General features: G+C 42.3%; 1 protein-coding gene across 2 annotated transcripts in view; it reads left to right on the forward strand.

The window, feature by feature from the left end:
- Positions 1 to 8,332: 8,332 nt before the first annotated feature.
- The window catches only part of WDR35 (WD repeat domain 35), a 42,294-nt gene continuing 32,466 nt past the window's right edge, over positions 8,333 to 18,160 (forward strand). For both annotated transcript variants that reach the window (XM_069850457.1, XM_069850458.1), the window contains exons 1-8: positions 8,333 to 8,383; positions 10,489 to 10,606; positions 11,345 to 11,416; positions 13,574 to 13,666; positions 15,163 to 15,291; positions 15,510 to 15,643; positions 17,524 to 17,689; positions 17,786 to 17,931. In XM_069850457.1, the coding sequence (XP_069706558.1) occupies positions 8,360 to 8,383; positions 10,489 to 10,606; positions 11,345 to 11,416; positions 13,574 to 13,666; positions 15,163 to 15,291; positions 15,510 to 15,643; positions 17,524 to 17,689; positions 17,786 to 17,931 (882 nt within the window). In that variant the 5' untranslated portion in view covers positions 8,333 to 8,359. The remainder of the gene's footprint in view (positions 8,384 to 10,488; positions 10,607 to 11,344; positions 11,417 to 13,573; positions 13,667 to 15,162; positions 15,292 to 15,509; positions 15,644 to 17,523; positions 17,690 to 17,785; positions 17,932 to 18,160) is intronic.

The raw sequence follows: 18,160 nt of genomic DNA on the forward strand, positions 1-18,160 counted from the left end.
GCTCTAATGATGTGCTTTCATTCACTTGCTGTTGCGGGCAAATGCCTATGTCATTTTTGGGCAAGTAGGTGCACACACAGAAGCCTCCTGCCTGCTGCTGAAAGCCGTGTTAGGTCAAACGGCCAGTGAACAGCAGAGCCGAGTCAGCAGCACAAAATCACAGTTCACAAAACACTGGAACAGTGTTCGGGCACTGGAACAGGCTGCCCAGGGAGGTGGTTGAGTCACCTTCCCTGGAGGTGTTTAAGGCACGGGTGGACGAGGTGCTGAGGGACATGGTTTAGTGATTGATAGGAATGGTTGGACTCGATGATCCAGTGGGTCTTTTCCAACCTGGTGATTCTGTGATTCTATGATAAAGGAGAGAAGGACTAACTAGCATTTCCTCGAGAGCTCTGCAAGCTTGCTGGGACTCTCTTAACAGCTTCGCAAATGCGGTGAGCGGCGTGCAGGCAGCTGCTACTGAACGGTGCAAATGGGAGAACTGCAGCAACTCGCCTCCTTCCAGGGCTCCGGGACTGGAAAACAGCCAGGGCTGAGATCCAGGCTGTAAACCAGGCCTGCTCTGCCACCTCCTGGCTGCACCAGGCACCCAGCGGAGTTCAGCCTGCCAGCAGCCCCCTCGGTACCTCGTGGGGCTGGTCTCAAGGTCACCGAGATGACCAAAGCTGCAGCCCAGCTCTGCAGAGTTGCATGCGGAATGAATGCAAGCACAGACAATGCCTTCTGGATCATAAATAGGAAAGAAAAGCTCTGCTGACCCTACACTGTGTTTTAAAATAGAGAACATCATTAAAATGAGAACATCATTAGAATTCCGTCTGTGCCTGCTCCCCACAAAAATGTATTTTATTGGAGCTTCTTACCTTAAAGCGGAGGGACATCACTGGCTCTGGAGGAACCTCGAGGCTGTAGCTGTCTGACTTTGTCCTCCCAGATGTTCAGGAATCCTTACTTCTTTACTGTTCTGTGGGAAGGCCATTCTGTAAGCATACAAAGCAAGGACTATATACTTTTTTGTTTTGTAAGCTGGGACTATAACATGGAAAAAAGCCTCTAGTTAATATTCTTCTTCCTTCCCAGCTTGCAATGCCCAGCAATATTTCCAACTAATGCTGGTGCAGGGATGGATATTGACTTTCAGTTCTGTACAGAATTCTGCCTTTACAGCTCCATAAACAGCTCCAAGAGAATAATAATATTATGATGTCATGATTTATAAGCACAATATAGTTTTTTGCATTTTTATACAGTTCCAAGTAGTATTTGCTTTCACAGTTTCCTTTTATCTGAACTTCTACTCAATAGGAAGTGCAATAAAAATCTCAAGGAGACTGTAAGCCTAAGGACATAAAACCTTCTGCAATGAGTCCAGAAGTAAAGAGGGTACGTGGGTTTGGAGCTCTTTTTGCTCTAAGTCTGCCCTTTAATGATCATCCCTTGATTTTGAGCACGTAACTGTTAACTGCCTCAGCAAGTCAGGTCTCCCACCTGTAACATGAGTGAGGGTTGTGCTGCTCTGCTGTGGCTCCAATTGAGGTTTACGGCCCTGCCTCCTTCCACAGTCATTAAGGATCTGGTAGTCCACTGAGTGGTATTACCCGTTAGCAAGATTGTTCAGAAGACGGAGGCAACAGTGACCGCATTTTGAAACCCACACAATTTTTACTTAGGGATATGATTTAGTAGTGGACAGGTTGGATTTGATGATCTCAAAGGTCTTTGTCAACCTAGGGATTCTATGATTCACTCTGCAGCTGTAACACCGAATGCACCCAGCAGGAGCCCGTTCTGTCCTTGGTTTATGTGTGTGTGAGGAAGTGAGATATTTTTAATGAGATTTATTGTCATGATGGGAATTGCATTGACAAACTACACTAAAGATAAGCTAAAAGAGCTGTTCAAGAGCAGAACTAGCTTGCTCACCTTTGTTTCCTTTAACTAACTCATACAGTCTGCTAGTTTTGGATTAAGCTCTGCCTTGCACCACCTACAAGATCCAAGTCATCCTTCCATAAAATCTTTGGTCACCTTGCTTTCTTCATGTCTGTTAACCCTTTGAAGCTATAGCACACAGAGAAAAATTAGAAGGGTGGTTTGCTTTAATGTTCTGCCACAAAACCTCATTGACTTTTTTTCTACGTTGCCTCAAGTGAAATAGCAATTGTTAAAATTTTCAGCTGGACAGAAATTTGTATTTCCAGATGGGCTTGCTTTAGTTACCAAGTTATCTATTGGAATTATCAAGTCACTTCCCATGCTAATTGAAAATAAATGTTATTCTACAAAACCCTAGTGACCTCCAAATGGAACTGAAACCTTTTAGGTCTCCAGCACAGGTCTCTACCACACATGCTAATAAGTAATTGGCAGCAGCAGAGGTCTGTTATCATCTGTAAGGATTAGCTGCAGGAGGAAGAAACTCAATCAACGAACTTGAGAGATGTAGGAGACATACTTCATCACCAGATAATGCAGATGTTTGCCAGCAAAGAAAGAACTACAGACAGTCAGGAAAGCCTTGGATTGTGTCAATGCTGGATGAGAAAGGACAGACATGGGGCTGTACACACGCTGGTTCTGCTTTCTCCCTGCTTATTCTCCTTCTTCAAAGCTCCTTCCTTCCTATAACTTCCAAGTCCCAGCATGTTCTCCAACTTTTGTCCCCTTTTCCTGTTTCACCCACCTCCTGGCCCCACCCTGCGGAGCTCCACTCTCTGCTGAAGGACCTGCTAGCGATGGCTTGTAGCACAGAACTGCACGCAGGTAAGCAAGCTGGCAGGCTGATGCTAGAGAGCTGGAGGACACTTGCTGCGGATGTCACCAGCCAGGAAGTCAGCTGCCAAATCCTGACAAGCTGCCTCTGAGGGTGGTCACATTAAAATGAGTCAGAGTTTATGATCTGGCCTATTCACGCACTGAAAGGGGTCTACTTCATACCAAAAATGCCTTTTTCTACAAAGCCTGGAAGAAGTCAGACTTCCAAGTCAAAGTATTGTAAGATTTTTAATCAGGTCAACATATTTGCCATACTCTCATTTATTGGATGGTTGAACACTTGTAGGTAACATTTTGGAAAGCCTAGTTGACATGACCTGTGAAGAAAAGGTGCCCAGTAAGGCAGTGTTATAACATATTTTAGATACCCCTGCAACATCTCCCTTTCCCACAGTCCCATAGAGTCTAATCACATCTCCCTGCAGTGATGGGAACATCTCCTTACCCCCCTCAGTCCCAGAGCACAGAGCACAGGAGAGGCGTCTGAACGCCCTTCTTGACTCCAGCAGTCGCACCAGAAAAAAGCAAAGGAACAGGGTGTGATGTGCACCTTTCCCAAAGGATGTCGAGCCTAGGCCTGGACATGGGCTTGGAACAGGGTGTCTCTGTGCTGTTAAAGAGCCAGCACAGCCTGGAACAGGTCTGGATCAGTTCACACTCTCACAGACAATGCCTGTGTGTGGGTTTGGGGCCGTCAAAGGCTGTGGATCATTCCCAATGGGCAGTCTGGATGCAGCAGCCTTGAGTTTAATTGTGCCTTTCTAGGAGTTTAGTAGGTTTTTTACTGCCTTTTTTTTTGTTTACAGGTAGTGTGATTACTACCTCACCAGTTTGTTTGGCAGTAGAGAGACATTCAAAGGGGCTCACAACTCCAAAACCTAACTGTGATCACTCTGGGAGGGGGCACGACAGTAACTTACTCTCCACTTACTTCCCCTTCCATTTATCATCAAAGATGCAGGGCCATGGTACTCAGGCTGTTAAACTTGCCAAGTAAGGCAGTTAAACCACCTGTTTGGAACAAGAGTTTTTACAATTATAGCAAAAGAATAAAGAGGAAGGTCATTTTTATACTCATAGCGAGAGACCAAAAAGAGAGCATATCAAGTACATTTTGGCAGAAGATGAAGCCAAGGATCATTACTTGGAGTATTCAATAAATGTCATTAGCATCCGTACTTTTTCCCACTTTGTTCTTACTATGACATCTTGGCAAAGTGCTGAGAACTATTTGTAAGGAAAAGGTTATGGATACTGGCAGACAGGCGCAGGAAAGATCATGAGAGCTTGAACTCGAGGAACATTATCTGCCAAATTAAAACAAAATAAGAGCTTTTGGAACTAGTGAGGAAAGATCAAGCAGAACTAACAAAGCAAAGTCTCAGCTGCAAATGTATGAATGACAGGAGATGTTTTAAATTGTGTGTAAGAGTCCAAGCATCATAATGGGAGCAACAGTTAGAAACAGGAGAATTCAGAAATGATCTGAAGCAAAGGGAATGTGTAGGCAAAACAACAAGGAACCTTTACAACTAGATAATCCTCACAGGAAAAAAAACACCCAAACAAAAAAAACCCCAACCATTTGTCTAGGGAGAGGAGTGAAAAAAAGACTTAACTCAATGCCATCCAGAAATGAGTTAGAACCAGGGAGTTCCAGTCCAGAAGGAAACTAAATTTTGGAAAGCAAATACGGTTAAGTCTGACATCCTCTTTGGATCCAATGACACATGTGGTGCTGAAGCCCCATGAACTTGTAAGGACAAACCTATCACTGATAATAGTTTAAAGCAGATGACTTGGGGGGGAAGAAAAAAGAGAACCACCTCTGTGGCATCATCAGTCACAAATCAGCCAGGCCTGCCACGAAGCTGAAAACCTGGGCAATCTGACAAGCACTTAGAAAAACACACCAAAAAATCCTTCTAGCAGGTGCTGCAGCCCTTCCATTAGGTGGTGAGGTCTAAGATGTTCCACAAAAGCAAGAGAACAAGTAAAAGTAAAAAAAAGAAAGTGGCCAAGAAAGATGGTGTGCTATGAACAGAAGCGAGAGTGTAATCCCCTGTTCAGATTGTCCAATTGGGTTAGCACTGTGGATCAGCCTTGCAGGCAGGTGACAGGAGCCTGAAGTCAGCTCCAAGAACTAATGCCATGTTGAAATGCAAATCTTGAGAAGCAACTATGGAAAAGCTCTTACTGAGCATGTTTTGGGGGAAACCTTAAAAATAAACTGACAAGAACAGCCTGACCAGAAAGGAGGCACCACTGCGTGGAATATCAGTTGCTATGATGGGGGAAATAAGAGGACTGTGCTAAGAACGTCAGCTACGACCCTGCTGTGAAACCCAGAAGCTCCCTGACATGTTAAAGGAGAATGGCTGGCACTGTGAGCCACCAGGACAGGCATCCAACCCATCCTACAGTTAATGAGGAGAGCTGGGAACTAGAGACACGTGCCCAGGCCAGGGAGAGCATCCTCACCTGAGGGAGTGAGCAGGGGCACCTCCAATACATATCTTGTAGGTTTAATCACTCACAGCTACACAACTGTTCTCGTCTGAGCCAAAGCAGAACCAATTCTGACTTCTCAGCAAAGCCTCTGCCAGGTGACTTTGGTTTCTTCCAGATAGAGGCTGCCTCTGGAAGGGATACACCTGATGTTCATCACCAAGGGAAGAGGGCACTGGCACGTAGAGAGGTCACTACTCATACTCATTCCTGTGTAAACGAAGGTGATCCTCGAGCTGGTGAAATGCCATAAGCCAAAGGGTGTAAAAAGGGGGTCACCCCTGCAGGGAGGAGTGGGCAGGGCAGGCAACCCAAACCTGACCAACGGTGTATCCTATGCCATATATGACATCCTCGGAATAAAGCTGAGGGATGACAAGGGTCAAGCCCTCTTCTTCGATGGCCAGCATCCAGTGAAGTCCTCATCTACTTGTCTGACTCTGATCCTGATCCACATCTTCCTGAATTCAGTTCCCATCTGTTATCAAGTCCACCCCAGGCCTTTCCCTGCTCCTACCCTGCAGCATCAGTGTTGATGCAGTCATTGGGGAAGAGTGATTTGGCTTTTTATATACTTGTATATGTTTTATTATTCTCTTATTAGTATTATTATTTTCCTTTTATGTTATTCTTGTTTCATTAAAGCTTTGGTTTCCAGCCCACAGGTCTCCCTCTCATTTCCCTTTCCCTTTTCCCTTGGGGGAAAACTGCTGCCTGGTTTGGCTGTGGACCTGGACAGGAGCACTAAACCAGACAGTTTTTGGTGCTGGAGTAGATTGGTGCACTCAAAGGACTGCTGGAAGGTGAGCCATTTGGCCATTATCCCTGGAAAGACAGAAACAGACCAGTGAGCCTCTTCCCTCTGCCTCTGCTCCCTATTCCAAATGTGCTGCACGTTCTGCCCTGTGGAAGTGTGGTCTGGTAAGCTCCTATCACCAGTACCAGTGACAGCCAGGAGGACAGTAGTGCTCCAGCTGCTTTCTGGATCAGAAAATCACAAAACCAAGCAAGACAAGGAACAGCCTTGCCTTTGATCAGGTGCTGCTGCCTGGTTTTGAAGAGGGTCCCTTCTGACAGGGTTATGTGACAATTCTCCAACAGGTTGGGTGTGACTTCAGCTGTGCTCTGTGTGTGTTCTCCAAACATGACTGGAGTTCCAGCCACACAGCCTCTCCATAGAAGCGTGCTAGGAAGCAGAGAGTGCACCCACACACTGAGTTCAGGAGCAGGGGACAGGAAACATGGTTGCTTTCTACTACAGGTTCTGTTGATTTTGGGGAGTAAGCACCCTGCCTCTTCCCAGCACCCCAGGTTTGCATTTGGGCAGCAAGGGAAGTAGCACTCCCATTCTTTTGAAGAACACTTTGACAGTGATGGGGCCAAGAGAGAAGTGAAAGGAGATCGTTCTGGTAGATAAATAGATGCAAACATCCTTCCCAGTGCTGGACCAATATACAGCTGTGAACACTGTGACCTCACCAGCCTGCACAGCATGAGGTTAGAGGCAGCACCTTAGCTCTGCTCCTTTGCGTGTGTGTATCACAACACATCTCTGATGACATGATTACACATGGCCTCTAAAATAATATCAGGGAGGTTTGTTCTACAGCCTTATTTATTACTTCTGAGTCTGTTGTCTCTATTTAATCTTTTCCTGCCTGGAAGAACATCACTCCATCAGTGAATCAGCATCTCCACAGAGGAAACGAAATAGAACCACATTTATAATATACAGCAAATCGCTGTCTTAACACGCAGTTAATGTTCCACAGTGGATTAAGAATTATTGTCCTAGCATTTCAGCTTAGTCCAGATTTAGTGCCCCAGTGGAAGAATTAAGAGGGAGATGAAGCCGGGTATGTAAAGCCAGTTTCCAGAGCAATAGAGGAGCATGTTGCTATCATGGTCACCAAGGTGGCAGGTGTGTACAAAACAAGGAGATGTCACAAAGCACTTCCCTTTTTACCAAAGCTTGAGTAAAGGAGAAAAATGCATTTGGATACCCCAAGAGATTTCAGCGGTATTGCTGGAAAACAAACAAAGATAAGCTGTTTAAACAAAATCATCTTAATGAGTGCAGTAATAGACAGAGATCTGAGTGGTGCCAAGGACATGTTTTAACAACGTCGGTGCTTGCTTTATGTCCTGCACATAATAGATACAAACAATCGCAGGGAAAAACAGCAGGCAGAAGCTCAGTTATCACGTTCGCTGCATATGAGAGTGAGACTTCAGTTAGAATATGATGCTAAATAGCACAGGTGAACATGGGACACCGCTTCAGCAAGGGGTAAAATGAGACTCCAAACTCTCCAAGACTACAGGATTGGGCTGGGCTGGGCTGTGGTGGATACTTCGTGATGTGTCTCTACTGATACTAATTGGCTGTAGTTAATTAAAGTTAACAGGGGACAACCTAGCTCTGCTCTGCTTCCTTCCTCAAAGTGCTCTGTGTACATATTTTTTCTGTAAGTCCTCGAGTTTCATGTCCAGCACTTTGCTTACTTTCACGTCCTCTGCTTAGACACGGGTATTATGCAAGGATTTATAGAGCCAGAAGTACGCCTCGGCCCCTGCAATTGGTAACAACAAACAAGTTGTAAATCTAACGCAAGGCTTTTCGACTTGGCATTTGGGAGCAGTGACATCAGTCCCATTTACGCTAAGGCCAGCTGTCAGAGATGTATGATTTCATACGGTTGTGGAAGATTGCCCTGGAGGCCAGATGCATCTTGCAAACGGTCAGCGGGGCACGTTTTGTTTCATGCACTGGTGTTCATAACTCCACCTTACGCTACAAATTGTAGTGCTTACATTCAATTCCTCTGAGCAATTACCTTGTCCCACTTTGCGTTTATAAGCACTAGCTAAAATTCCCAGGTGATACGAGCGATTTCTTTCAAACACGACCCACCACCACGTCCCACCGACTGGACGTTTCACTCTAAAACAGAGACGTATCCGCTCCCGCCCCTCCCGCCCCTGCCCCCTCCCCCCGCCGGAAGTGGGGGGGGCGCGATGTGCACTTCCGGCCGCGTTGCCGTGGCGACGCGGGGCCTGAGCTGCCGCCGTCATGTTCATCTATCTCTGCAAGAAGGTGCTCCTGAGCGCGGGGGGCAGGGGGAGGGCATTCCCTCTTTTCTTGGGACCTGGGGTGCGGCCGGGGCTCGGTCCCTGCCCGCTTCCCCTTGGGCTGGGCTTAGGTTCCCTCTGGTTTCAGCTACCTCCATCATCACAAGAAGGCCCCTCAGCACAAGAAGGATGTTGAGGCTCTGGAGCGAGTCCAGAGAAGAGCAACAAAGCTGGTGAAGGGGCTGGAGAACAGGCCTTACGAGGAGCGGCTGAGAGAGCTGGGGTTGTTTAGCCTGGAGAAGAGGAGGCTGAGGGGAGACCTCATTGCTCTCTACAACTACCTGAAAGGAGGTTGTAGAGAGGAGGGTGCTGGCCTCTTCTCCCAAGTGACAGGGGACAGGACAAGAGGGAATGGCCTCAAGCTCCGCCAGGGGAGGTTTAGGCTGGACATTAGGAAAAAATTCTTCACAGAAAGGGTCATTGGGCACTGGAACAGGCTGCCCAGGGAGGTGGTTGAGTCACTTTCCCTGGAGGTGTTTAAGGCACGGGTGGATGAGGTGCTCAGGGGCATGGTTTAGTGTGTGATAGGAATGGTTGGACTTGATGATCTGGTGGGTCTCTTCCGACCTGGTTATTCTATGATTCTTCGTGATGAGGGTGGTGAGACCTTAGAGCAGCTTCAAGTACGGAAAGGGGGCTCCAGGAAAGCTCTTGATCAGGGTGTGCGGGGATAGCGTGAGGGGGAAGGGAGATTGAGATGAGGTCTTACAAATAAATTTGTTACTGTGAGGGTGGTGAGGCACTGGCACAGGTTGCCCAGGGGAGTCATGGATGCCCCATCCCTAGAGGTGTTCGAGGCCAGGTTAAATGGGGCTTGGAACCCTTGGTGCAGTGGGAGGTGTCTCTGCCCATGGCAGGGGGTTGGAACTGGATGGGCTTTAAAGTCCCTTCCAACCCAATCCATTCCATGAGAGAGTTCGGGTTGTTCAGTCTGGAGAAGAGAAGACTCTGAGAAGACCTTACTGTGGCCTTTCATTCATTAAAGGGGGCTTATAAGAAAGATGGGGAAAAACTTTTTAGCAGGGCCTGTAGCAATAGGGCAATGGGTAATGGTTTTAAACTTAAAAGCGGAGAAAAGTTTAGACTAGGTATTAGGAAGAAACATTTGCACAGGATGCCCAGAGGGGTGGTGGATGCCCCATCCTTGGAAACATTCAACCTCAGTTTGAATGGAGCTCTAAGCCCTTGATGCAGTGGAAGGTGTCCCTGCCCATGGCAGGGGGGGTTGGAACTGGGTCATCTCTAAGGTCTCTTCTGATCTAAACTGTTCTATGAATCTAAGCTGCTGCTCCCCCAGGAGAGGTTGGATGTAACCCCAGCTCCTGGCATAGCCCCTTGTGATCCCTCTCACCTGTGCTGATGCTCATGGCACCTTCAGTACCCACCTTTGGACATGTCCCATTGTTATTAACTTGTACGGGATGATCTTTAAGGTCCCTTCAGACCCAAACCATTCTACGACAGGCTGAGAGAGTTGGGGTTGTTGAACCTGGAGAAGAGAATGCTCTAGGGAAACCTTAGAGCAGCCTTCCAGTACCTGAATGGGATTACAGGAAGGCTGGGGAGGGACTTTTTACAAGGGCATGGAGTAACAGGATGAGAGGGAATGGCTGTAAGTTATAAGGGGGAAGATTTAGATTAGACTTGAGGAAGAAATTCTTCACAGTGAGGGTGGTGAGGCACTGATTGCCCAGGGGAGTTGTGGCTGCCCCCTCCCTGGAGGTGTTCAAGGCCAGGTTGGGGGGGACTTTGAGCAACCTTGTCCAGTGGGAGGTGTCCCTGCCCATGGCAGGGGGTTTGGAGCTGGATGGTCTTTAAGGTCCTTTTTAGCCCAAACTATTCTATGTTCTAGTATTTGCTGAATTTTAGATGTCACTTTTCTCAAGTATTGTGTTGCAGAGTTTCTCCAGTGCTTGTAACTGTAATTCTCTTCTCTCTCTTTTTATGTGTACTGATCTCTTGATAGAAACAAGTTCAACTTGTGTGCAGTCATACGTGTTCAGATAGGATATTTTAAAATGAAGCATAATTCTTGCAGCTAGGTAGACATACAAAATATTTCTTTTTCAGATTGCAATTCCCGGTAATGTTCGATTAAGATGTATTTCCTGGAATAAGGATCAAGGTTTTATAGCCTGTGGTGGAGAGGATGGATTACTGAAAGTTTTAAAATTAGAAGCACAGTCAGGTAAATGAGGGTTTTTTTAAGATTGGAAGCTACCACACTTCAGAAAGCATAACTCCTTCCACAGGTTACTTGACAATATTGCATAACATTTAAATCTGTGCAGAGATGGCTACATATTTACGTAAATGTCAAATACACTGTCACTTTCTTTTGAATACTGTTTTCATCCACCTTGTCTTACGTGGCAGACATAACTTTTCTATCTGTTAAGTATACTGAAGTTTTCTTCAGTGCTGCTTCTTTTCATGACACGTGTTTCATTCTTGTTCTTTTTGAACACTTTTCCAGTTTATTTTGGAACTGATTTAGTTATTTCTTGATTTTGTTTGAGTGTTCTCTATCCTTTTCATGATTTTAGGGAGAAAGCTCTATATTTCTTTTTAAACACTTATATTCAAAGAAAAGTAAAAGCTAATATATTTTCAAATTTTTTTCAACTTTTTTCTGAATGTAACAAGATGTGACAGCCATGGGTTTGGTTGTTGTGGGTTATTTGGTTTGTTTTGTTGTTTTTCTTTCCCCGAAAAGCTGCTAGACAACAAAGAGTAAGTGAATTTGGATGACAGATGTGAATAGCAAATGCGTTGAACTGAGGCATGGAAAACTCGTCCTGTAGTTAGAGTTTACATACTTCTAGGTGCTTAATTTGACCTCTGTTAATGGTGATTAGAGCTGATAGAGACATAGGAATACGTATACTGTCTTAGTCTATTTTGCATCTGGTTTTCTTATTTTTAGATGAAGCAAAAATAAAGGGACTTGCAGCTCCTAGCAATCTTTCTGTCAATCAAAATCTTGAAGGCCATAGTGGTAAGTGTCTTTGGACATTTAATGTACTTCTGGTTAGAATAAAAAACCGCAACATTTTCTGAAGTTGATAAAGTAATTTTGCTTAATTTCTTATTATAAGACTGAAATAAAGATTACCGGTTGCCCAGGGAAGCTGTGGCTGCCCCATCCATGGAGGAGTTCAAGGCCAGGTTGGATGGGGCCTTGGGCAGCTTGATCTGTTGGGAGGTGTCCCTTTCCATGGCAGGAGGGTGGGAACTGGATGATTGTTAAGGTCCCTTCCAACCCAAACTGTTCTATGATTCTATTCTATGATTCTGTTTAACGGCTGGGCTCTCTATTTTTACCCATTTATCTGATGAGAGGCCTACAGTCAGTCTTTCATGATTTTTGAGTGAATTGCTGGGTCAAGAACCAAACTGATCTGGCCTTTCCTTAGTTTTGGCTGATAGCACATGTGATGCAGAACGCATGCTGCACAAGCCATGCTGCATAAACTCTGCCTTTATGATTTAAAGTTTCCTTATCGTTTTTGTATGGTTAATTCTGTGAACTTTGACATTACAGTCTAAGTTGTGTTTTGTACTACCCTGGCTTTTCTTTGTCCAAATTATTTGGTCTACATTGTTTCTTCTGAGGAGGAGTTATTGATTTCTATTTAAGTGTATGATGCTGTTGCGTGTCTTGCATTACAGAGGTCCTTTTTTGGTTGTTTTTTTTTTTTAATTGTGCAGTGCTACTGATACAGCACTTGTTAAGCGTGCTTAATCTGGAAGCACTAATCTGTTGCATGGAACTGGGATGTGTTTTTAGGTATTTATATAAAAGATCATGGTATATTTGCTGCCATACATTTGTTCACGTACTGTCTTGGTAGATGGCAGATAAAGAATGCTTTAAAGCAGAAAAGCAAAGCTAAATCAATGAGTAGCTGTTGCTGGAATTGCTAAGTTAAAGAAACAAGGATGTTCTACTTAAATAAACCCAAAACCAAACAATTAAATTTTTTTCTTATACTCTGTATATAAAATTTTTAACTATGTGACAAACTGAAATGAGGTTGAAAGCCTTTTTAAGCATTTTTTTCTAGTGACACAATCTGGACAAGCCTTGTTCTTGAGGTAGTGCCTGTGAGATTTGCTTGTATGTTATGGTAGCTTTATGTTTTCTTCTGCAGAAACAGAAGTTCGATAAACCTGATTTCTGTCTTGAAGGCATTTTCATTTTCCTTTAGTGACATAGTGTATAAAAGTAAAAATGTAATGCAGGGAAATTAGGGAGGAATTAAACTCTTGTGTGAGATATGTTACAGGGTCATCATCCAAGAATGCTGAAATTCTACATTATTTAAAGAAATGGTCTTTTTATTGGGATTTACAGTTGAAACCTGTCAACAGTCAGGTTATTTCGGAGTCCTGGTTAAATATGAAAACATTAATTGTGAGGAATTGATTTAGTGGATATTTTGAATTGATGTCTTCATTTCTGAAGTAGATTATGTTTACCTTCAGAAATCTGTGACATTCAGGGTATCTGTTGATGAAGCTTATGACTGAAATGCTGAGAAATGGCAAGGATGCAGAGGAAATGGGTGATGCAGTGAGGGTGTCAAAGAGACTGATGCCTGAAGTAGCCAGGTTCATATCCTGTGTTGAACTGGTGAAATAAGATGCTGTTTAGGAATGGTTTTAAGATGTTTCAAGTCAAATATTTATGAGAAGGATCCCCTATGAGACTTGAGGGTCTGAAGGAATTGTATGTAGAGTGCTCTTTTTTGATAATCGTGAGGGAGATTTTGTTTTATAAGTGCAGCACTACTGAGGATCAAAATACTAAGAGGAAGGAAAAAAAATACTTCTTAGGATGGTAAAGTTTGTCAGCTTCCCAGACTCACATGTGAAAGATGGTCAAAAACTGCAAACTTGATTTAGGTTTTGGAAATTCAAGCAATATTCTGAGCAGAATGTGGAGAAGATGTTACTTAAGTGAATACAGAAGCAAAAGGAGCTGTTTAGCAGTATTTTGAAAGAGGACATGAGTGACACAGGAAGAATGCCTAAGACTAAATCCAAGCCAGCAGTGTAAATGTCTGAAAAGCTCCAGGCTGATGTAGTTGGATGTGGTGGTTTTTATTAACTTATTTAAATGGTGTAAATAAAAATGTGTATCATTTTCTAGGTTCTGTGCAAGTGGTGACATGGAATGAACAGTATCAAAAACTGACTACCAGTGATCAAAATGGACTTATCATTGTGTGGATGTTCTATAAAGGTATTCTACAGAAAAATTTGAGATGGCGTAATGATCCATGTTGTGAAGAATCTTTTTTCTTCTTTTTTCCCCCCCAGTATATTTTACAATTCTTTTTCAGAACTTTTATTTTGCAGACTGTAAAGCTCAAATTAGATTTAAAACAATTTCCCAGTGGTTATTATAATACTTGTCTGTTTTTCATAATTTACTTGCATATAAAACATCATTTGTCCTGCTGGGCTACCTTAGAGGAAGCTGTGAGTTCTTAACCCTGTGCTTGATAAACTGATCTGAATTTCTTATTTTCTTATCTGTTACTTTATTCCCTTGGAGGAAAATAGTATGTAAACAAACAAAAAAAAAGCCCTGTAACGTAGTGCTGCTTTGTGCAAGTTCTGTTTTGTGAATCATTGTTGTATTTAAATAGTTCTGCAAAGTCCATCAAGCATGGACATACTGTTAGAAATACAAGAACTTGACAACCCTCAATTAAATACTTTCATAAAAGCAATCTTTAGAAATGTTTAATTAAGGCAGTGAACTAATATGGCTAACGAGTGTATTGCTGTAATTGGCTTTTATTGTTCTTGACCTTTTCACACATTAGTGCACCTTTTTGGTGCACTTAAATTCATGTGAAAGCCAGCAAACCTCTCAGTCAAATTAACCACTTTCCAACACAAAGAAAAGGAAAATGGAAGGTTTTCTGTCTTCTCTTGGGGATTTTTGTTAAGTGAAAAATGGAAACAAATAAAAGCTCAGCTTCTCATTTCAGGCATAAAGACTATCCCTTGATTAGTTTTTCTGCTTGCTATGTGATGGCTGCTGTCCCATAAATCATCTCTTAGTTTTGGAAAACAACCAGTAGATTACATAAAACATATTCCTATCAAATATGGGTTTTCTCTTCATTTTTGTTTCCTAGTGTATTGTCAATGCTGAAATTAGGTAAGCGCAGATCTCTTCCTGTAGGCCCCCCGCCTTGAACTTTGGCTCCCCTGTCCAGTTCCTCATTTTTCAGGTTTTTTAGGAAAAGATGTAGCTCACATCTAAGCACTAGGTTTCACAGTAATTATGTATGTGTAGTCTGAGGGATGCTATAGGGTAGTCTTACTGGGGTTTTGCTGGGAGGGCAGAACAGCTTTGGTTTTAATTCCTTTCCAAATTTACTGCGTCTGCAGCTTTGTGTTGTAGATTACATTGCAGAGTCACGTGTAACCTACTGTCTCAGGTTTACATGTAAAGCAGACCATTCTCAAGTTTCTCCAGTTCATTGAACACCTAATTTCATAGCTTGTTAACTTTTATAAACTTTTTGTGTGTCTATATTATGTTTTATTTGGGTTTTTTTAACCACTTCTTCATGTTGCTAAGAAATATCATTATCATACCATTTGCATATTTTTTAAATTTAGATTAATTTTACTCTTTAAATTCAGTGATTAGTGTGTACCTTGAATCCACTAGATGATCAAATCAGAAGTATAACTTGTTTTTTCTTTTACTACCAATAGGAGCGTGGTATGAAGAGATGATTAACAATAGAAATAAATCTGTTGTTCGAAGCATGAGCTGGAATGCTGATGGACAAAAGATCTGTATTGTATATGAAGATGGAGCTGTCATTGTTGGATCAGTGGATGGTAAAGTTCAAGCTCTACTACTTGTTGTGGTACTATATTGCTTTTGTTTTCTGTATTACGTACATAGTGACTCTCTTTCTCTAGATAAATACAATTAATAGTTACTTTCTAATTGTTGCTTTGACTTTCTTTAGATGTTTTAGTTCTTGCATTGATAACTTGCATCCTCTTTTTAATTTTGTGTATGCTTATTAAGCACAATCAATGTTCTGTTTCAGGCAATCGCATTTGGGGAAAAGACTTGAAAGGCAGCCACCTATGCCACGTGGCTTGGTCTGCTGATAGCAAAGTTTTACTCTTTGGATTGGCAAATGGAGAGATTCACATTTACGACAGTCAGGGAAATTTCATTGTAAGTTCATGGTCATATAATTAAGGTATTAACTTCAACACGCATAAAAACTTCAAGTCATTTCATGTTTGTTTGTGTAGTTGCTGGAATTCAGTACTGAAAACAGGATAAGGTCTTGTGCACGAAGTTTTCACTCAAGGTTTATCCAGCTGCAGCTTTTTAATATAAATATTTCTTTTTGGGTAGCTAAATGAATATCACATCAACTAATGCCCTTTTATCTTGCAGTAATCATTGAAAAGATAAAAATGTGTGGAGTGATGCTAACTAAATTAAATTAAGCTCATGTTAAAAAGACATTAGCATGCTTTTAGAATAAAATGGTAGTTTATTTTCCTGTTGCTTCTGTCATTCTTGCATGCTTCAGAGGAAACCTGCTACTAAATGGAAAAATGAAAGGAAGTGACTATAATATTCATACATTCCTACAGCTTCAGTTTACATATTTATTTTTTAGCTACTTGTTGGGAATATTGGAATATGACTATGAAATATGCTGATTTTGGAAAGAGCTGTGTGTTTGGAACTGTGTCCTTGACTTCTAGCTTTTCATTTTGGTGAATTTTCTCCTCACAGAATCATAGAATGGTTTGGGTTGGAAGGGATCTCAAAGAATCCAGCTCCCTGCCTTGGGCAGGGACACCTTCCACTGTACCAGGCTGTTCAAGGCCCCATCCAGCCTGTCCTTGAACACCTCCAGGGATGGGGCATCCACAACTTCCCTGGGCAACCTGTGCCGGTGCCTCACTACCCTCATTGTGAAGAATTGCTTCCTAATGTCTAGCCTAAATTTACCCCCCCTCTCCAATTTAAAGCCATTTCCCCTCATCCTATCACTCCATGTCCTTGTAAAAAGTCTCTCTCCAGCTTTCCTGTAGCCCCTTTCACTACCGGAAGGCTGCTGTAAGATCTCCCTGAAGCCTTCTCTTCTCCAACCTCAACAACCCCAACTCTCTCAGCCTGTGTTCCAGCCCTGGGATCATCTTTGTAGCCCTCCTTTCTTTCTTTTCCCTGAGAAAGTATCTATTAGCCTTCCTGTTTCTTTAACCCCACACTGTATCTTTCTTACTTCCCACTTTGTGTCACAATGCTTCAAGCACATGCTGTAAATTATTGAAAGTCTTTAAATAAGTTATTTTTACTCCCCCGCCCCCTCCTCCTCAGCCTTTTATCAATAGTGTGTGTGGTTGTGTGTGTGTTCTTGCTCTCCCTCCCTCCCTCCCTCCCTTCCTCCCTCCCTTCCTCCCTCCCTTCCTCCCTCCCTTCCATAAGTTACCTGGTACTCCTTACATTGATTCAGGTGCACTCTTATCTTTCAGAAAAAAACCTTACACATGTTACCAGATGTAAAGGCTAGTTATTACAAAACTTAATTGGCTTTCTAATTTGACACTTAATATATAAAAATAAGTGGAAATAAATATTCAAGATACTTTTATCAAGAAAAAGCTGACAAAAGGTTCATTTATTTATTTATTTTTGAATCTCATGGCCAGGAATGATTTGAAATTATTTTAGTTTTTGCAAAGTTCTAGTGGGATTCTTTGTGTTTGAGCACATTTGTGTGTGTGTAGGGTTTTCTGTTTGTTTTCTTTGTTTTTAACTTACTTTTCAAAGAATGAAAATGCCAATGTTGAAGTACTTCTTTGTAGTTAAAATGTATGTTTTCATATGTCTGATCTTGACATTCCTTTGAATAAGGAATTTTTTCAAGCACTTTAAAATTTTGAAAATCAGAGAGTTTTTCTTGGGACAGGAAAAAGACTTGCATAGGCATGTGATCTTTTGCGAGGTATCAGTAGAGATATAAATTCTTCTGAATAAGTTCTCCTAAATAGCATGTTGTATATGACTTTAAATAATTGACTGATCTTGTCTAGGTGAAAATGAAACTGAGTTGTTTGGTGAACTTAGCTGGAACATTCAGTATTGCTGGGATACATTGGTATCATGGTACAGAAGGCTACGTTGAACCAGATTGTCCTTGTCTTGCTGTCTGTTATGACAATGGAAGATGCCAGATAATGAGAGATGAGAATGACCACAGTAGGTACAAAATGTGACGTGCTCGTTACTGAGCTACTCTTGACTCAAAATGTCTACTTGTGTTTATATTCTTAATGTTTATTTCTTAACAACTAGATCCTGTTTTGATTGACACTGGTATGAATGTAATATGTATTCAGTGGAACCACTGTGGAAGCGTATTGGCAGTGGCAGGCACCGTAAAAACAACTTCTCAAGATAAAGATGTAAACATTGTGCAGTTCTATACTCCATTTGGTGAGGTAAAAATACTTAATATACTGATGTAGCTAATTTTTTTTTTAATGTAGTATGTTTTGTCTGTGTGGTCATTGCTAGTGGAATTTATATGCCAGAGGGCAGATAACTTGGATAACCTGACTTCAGTGTATAGTCGATAAATATAAATCTATATTGCAAACAAAAAGCTTCCCGCAAACAACTGCTCTGCTAAGGTTATAGTTTTTGAAAACATTATTTTTTTCAACTGTT

Source organism: Phaenicophaeus curvirostris, chromosome 2, assembly GCF_032191515.1.
Source record: "Phaenicophaeus curvirostris isolate KB17595 chromosome 2, BPBGC_Pcur_1.0, whole genome shotgun sequence".
NCBI lineage: Eukaryota > Metazoa > Chordata > Aves > Cuculiformes > Cuculidae > Phaenicophaeus > Phaenicophaeus curvirostris.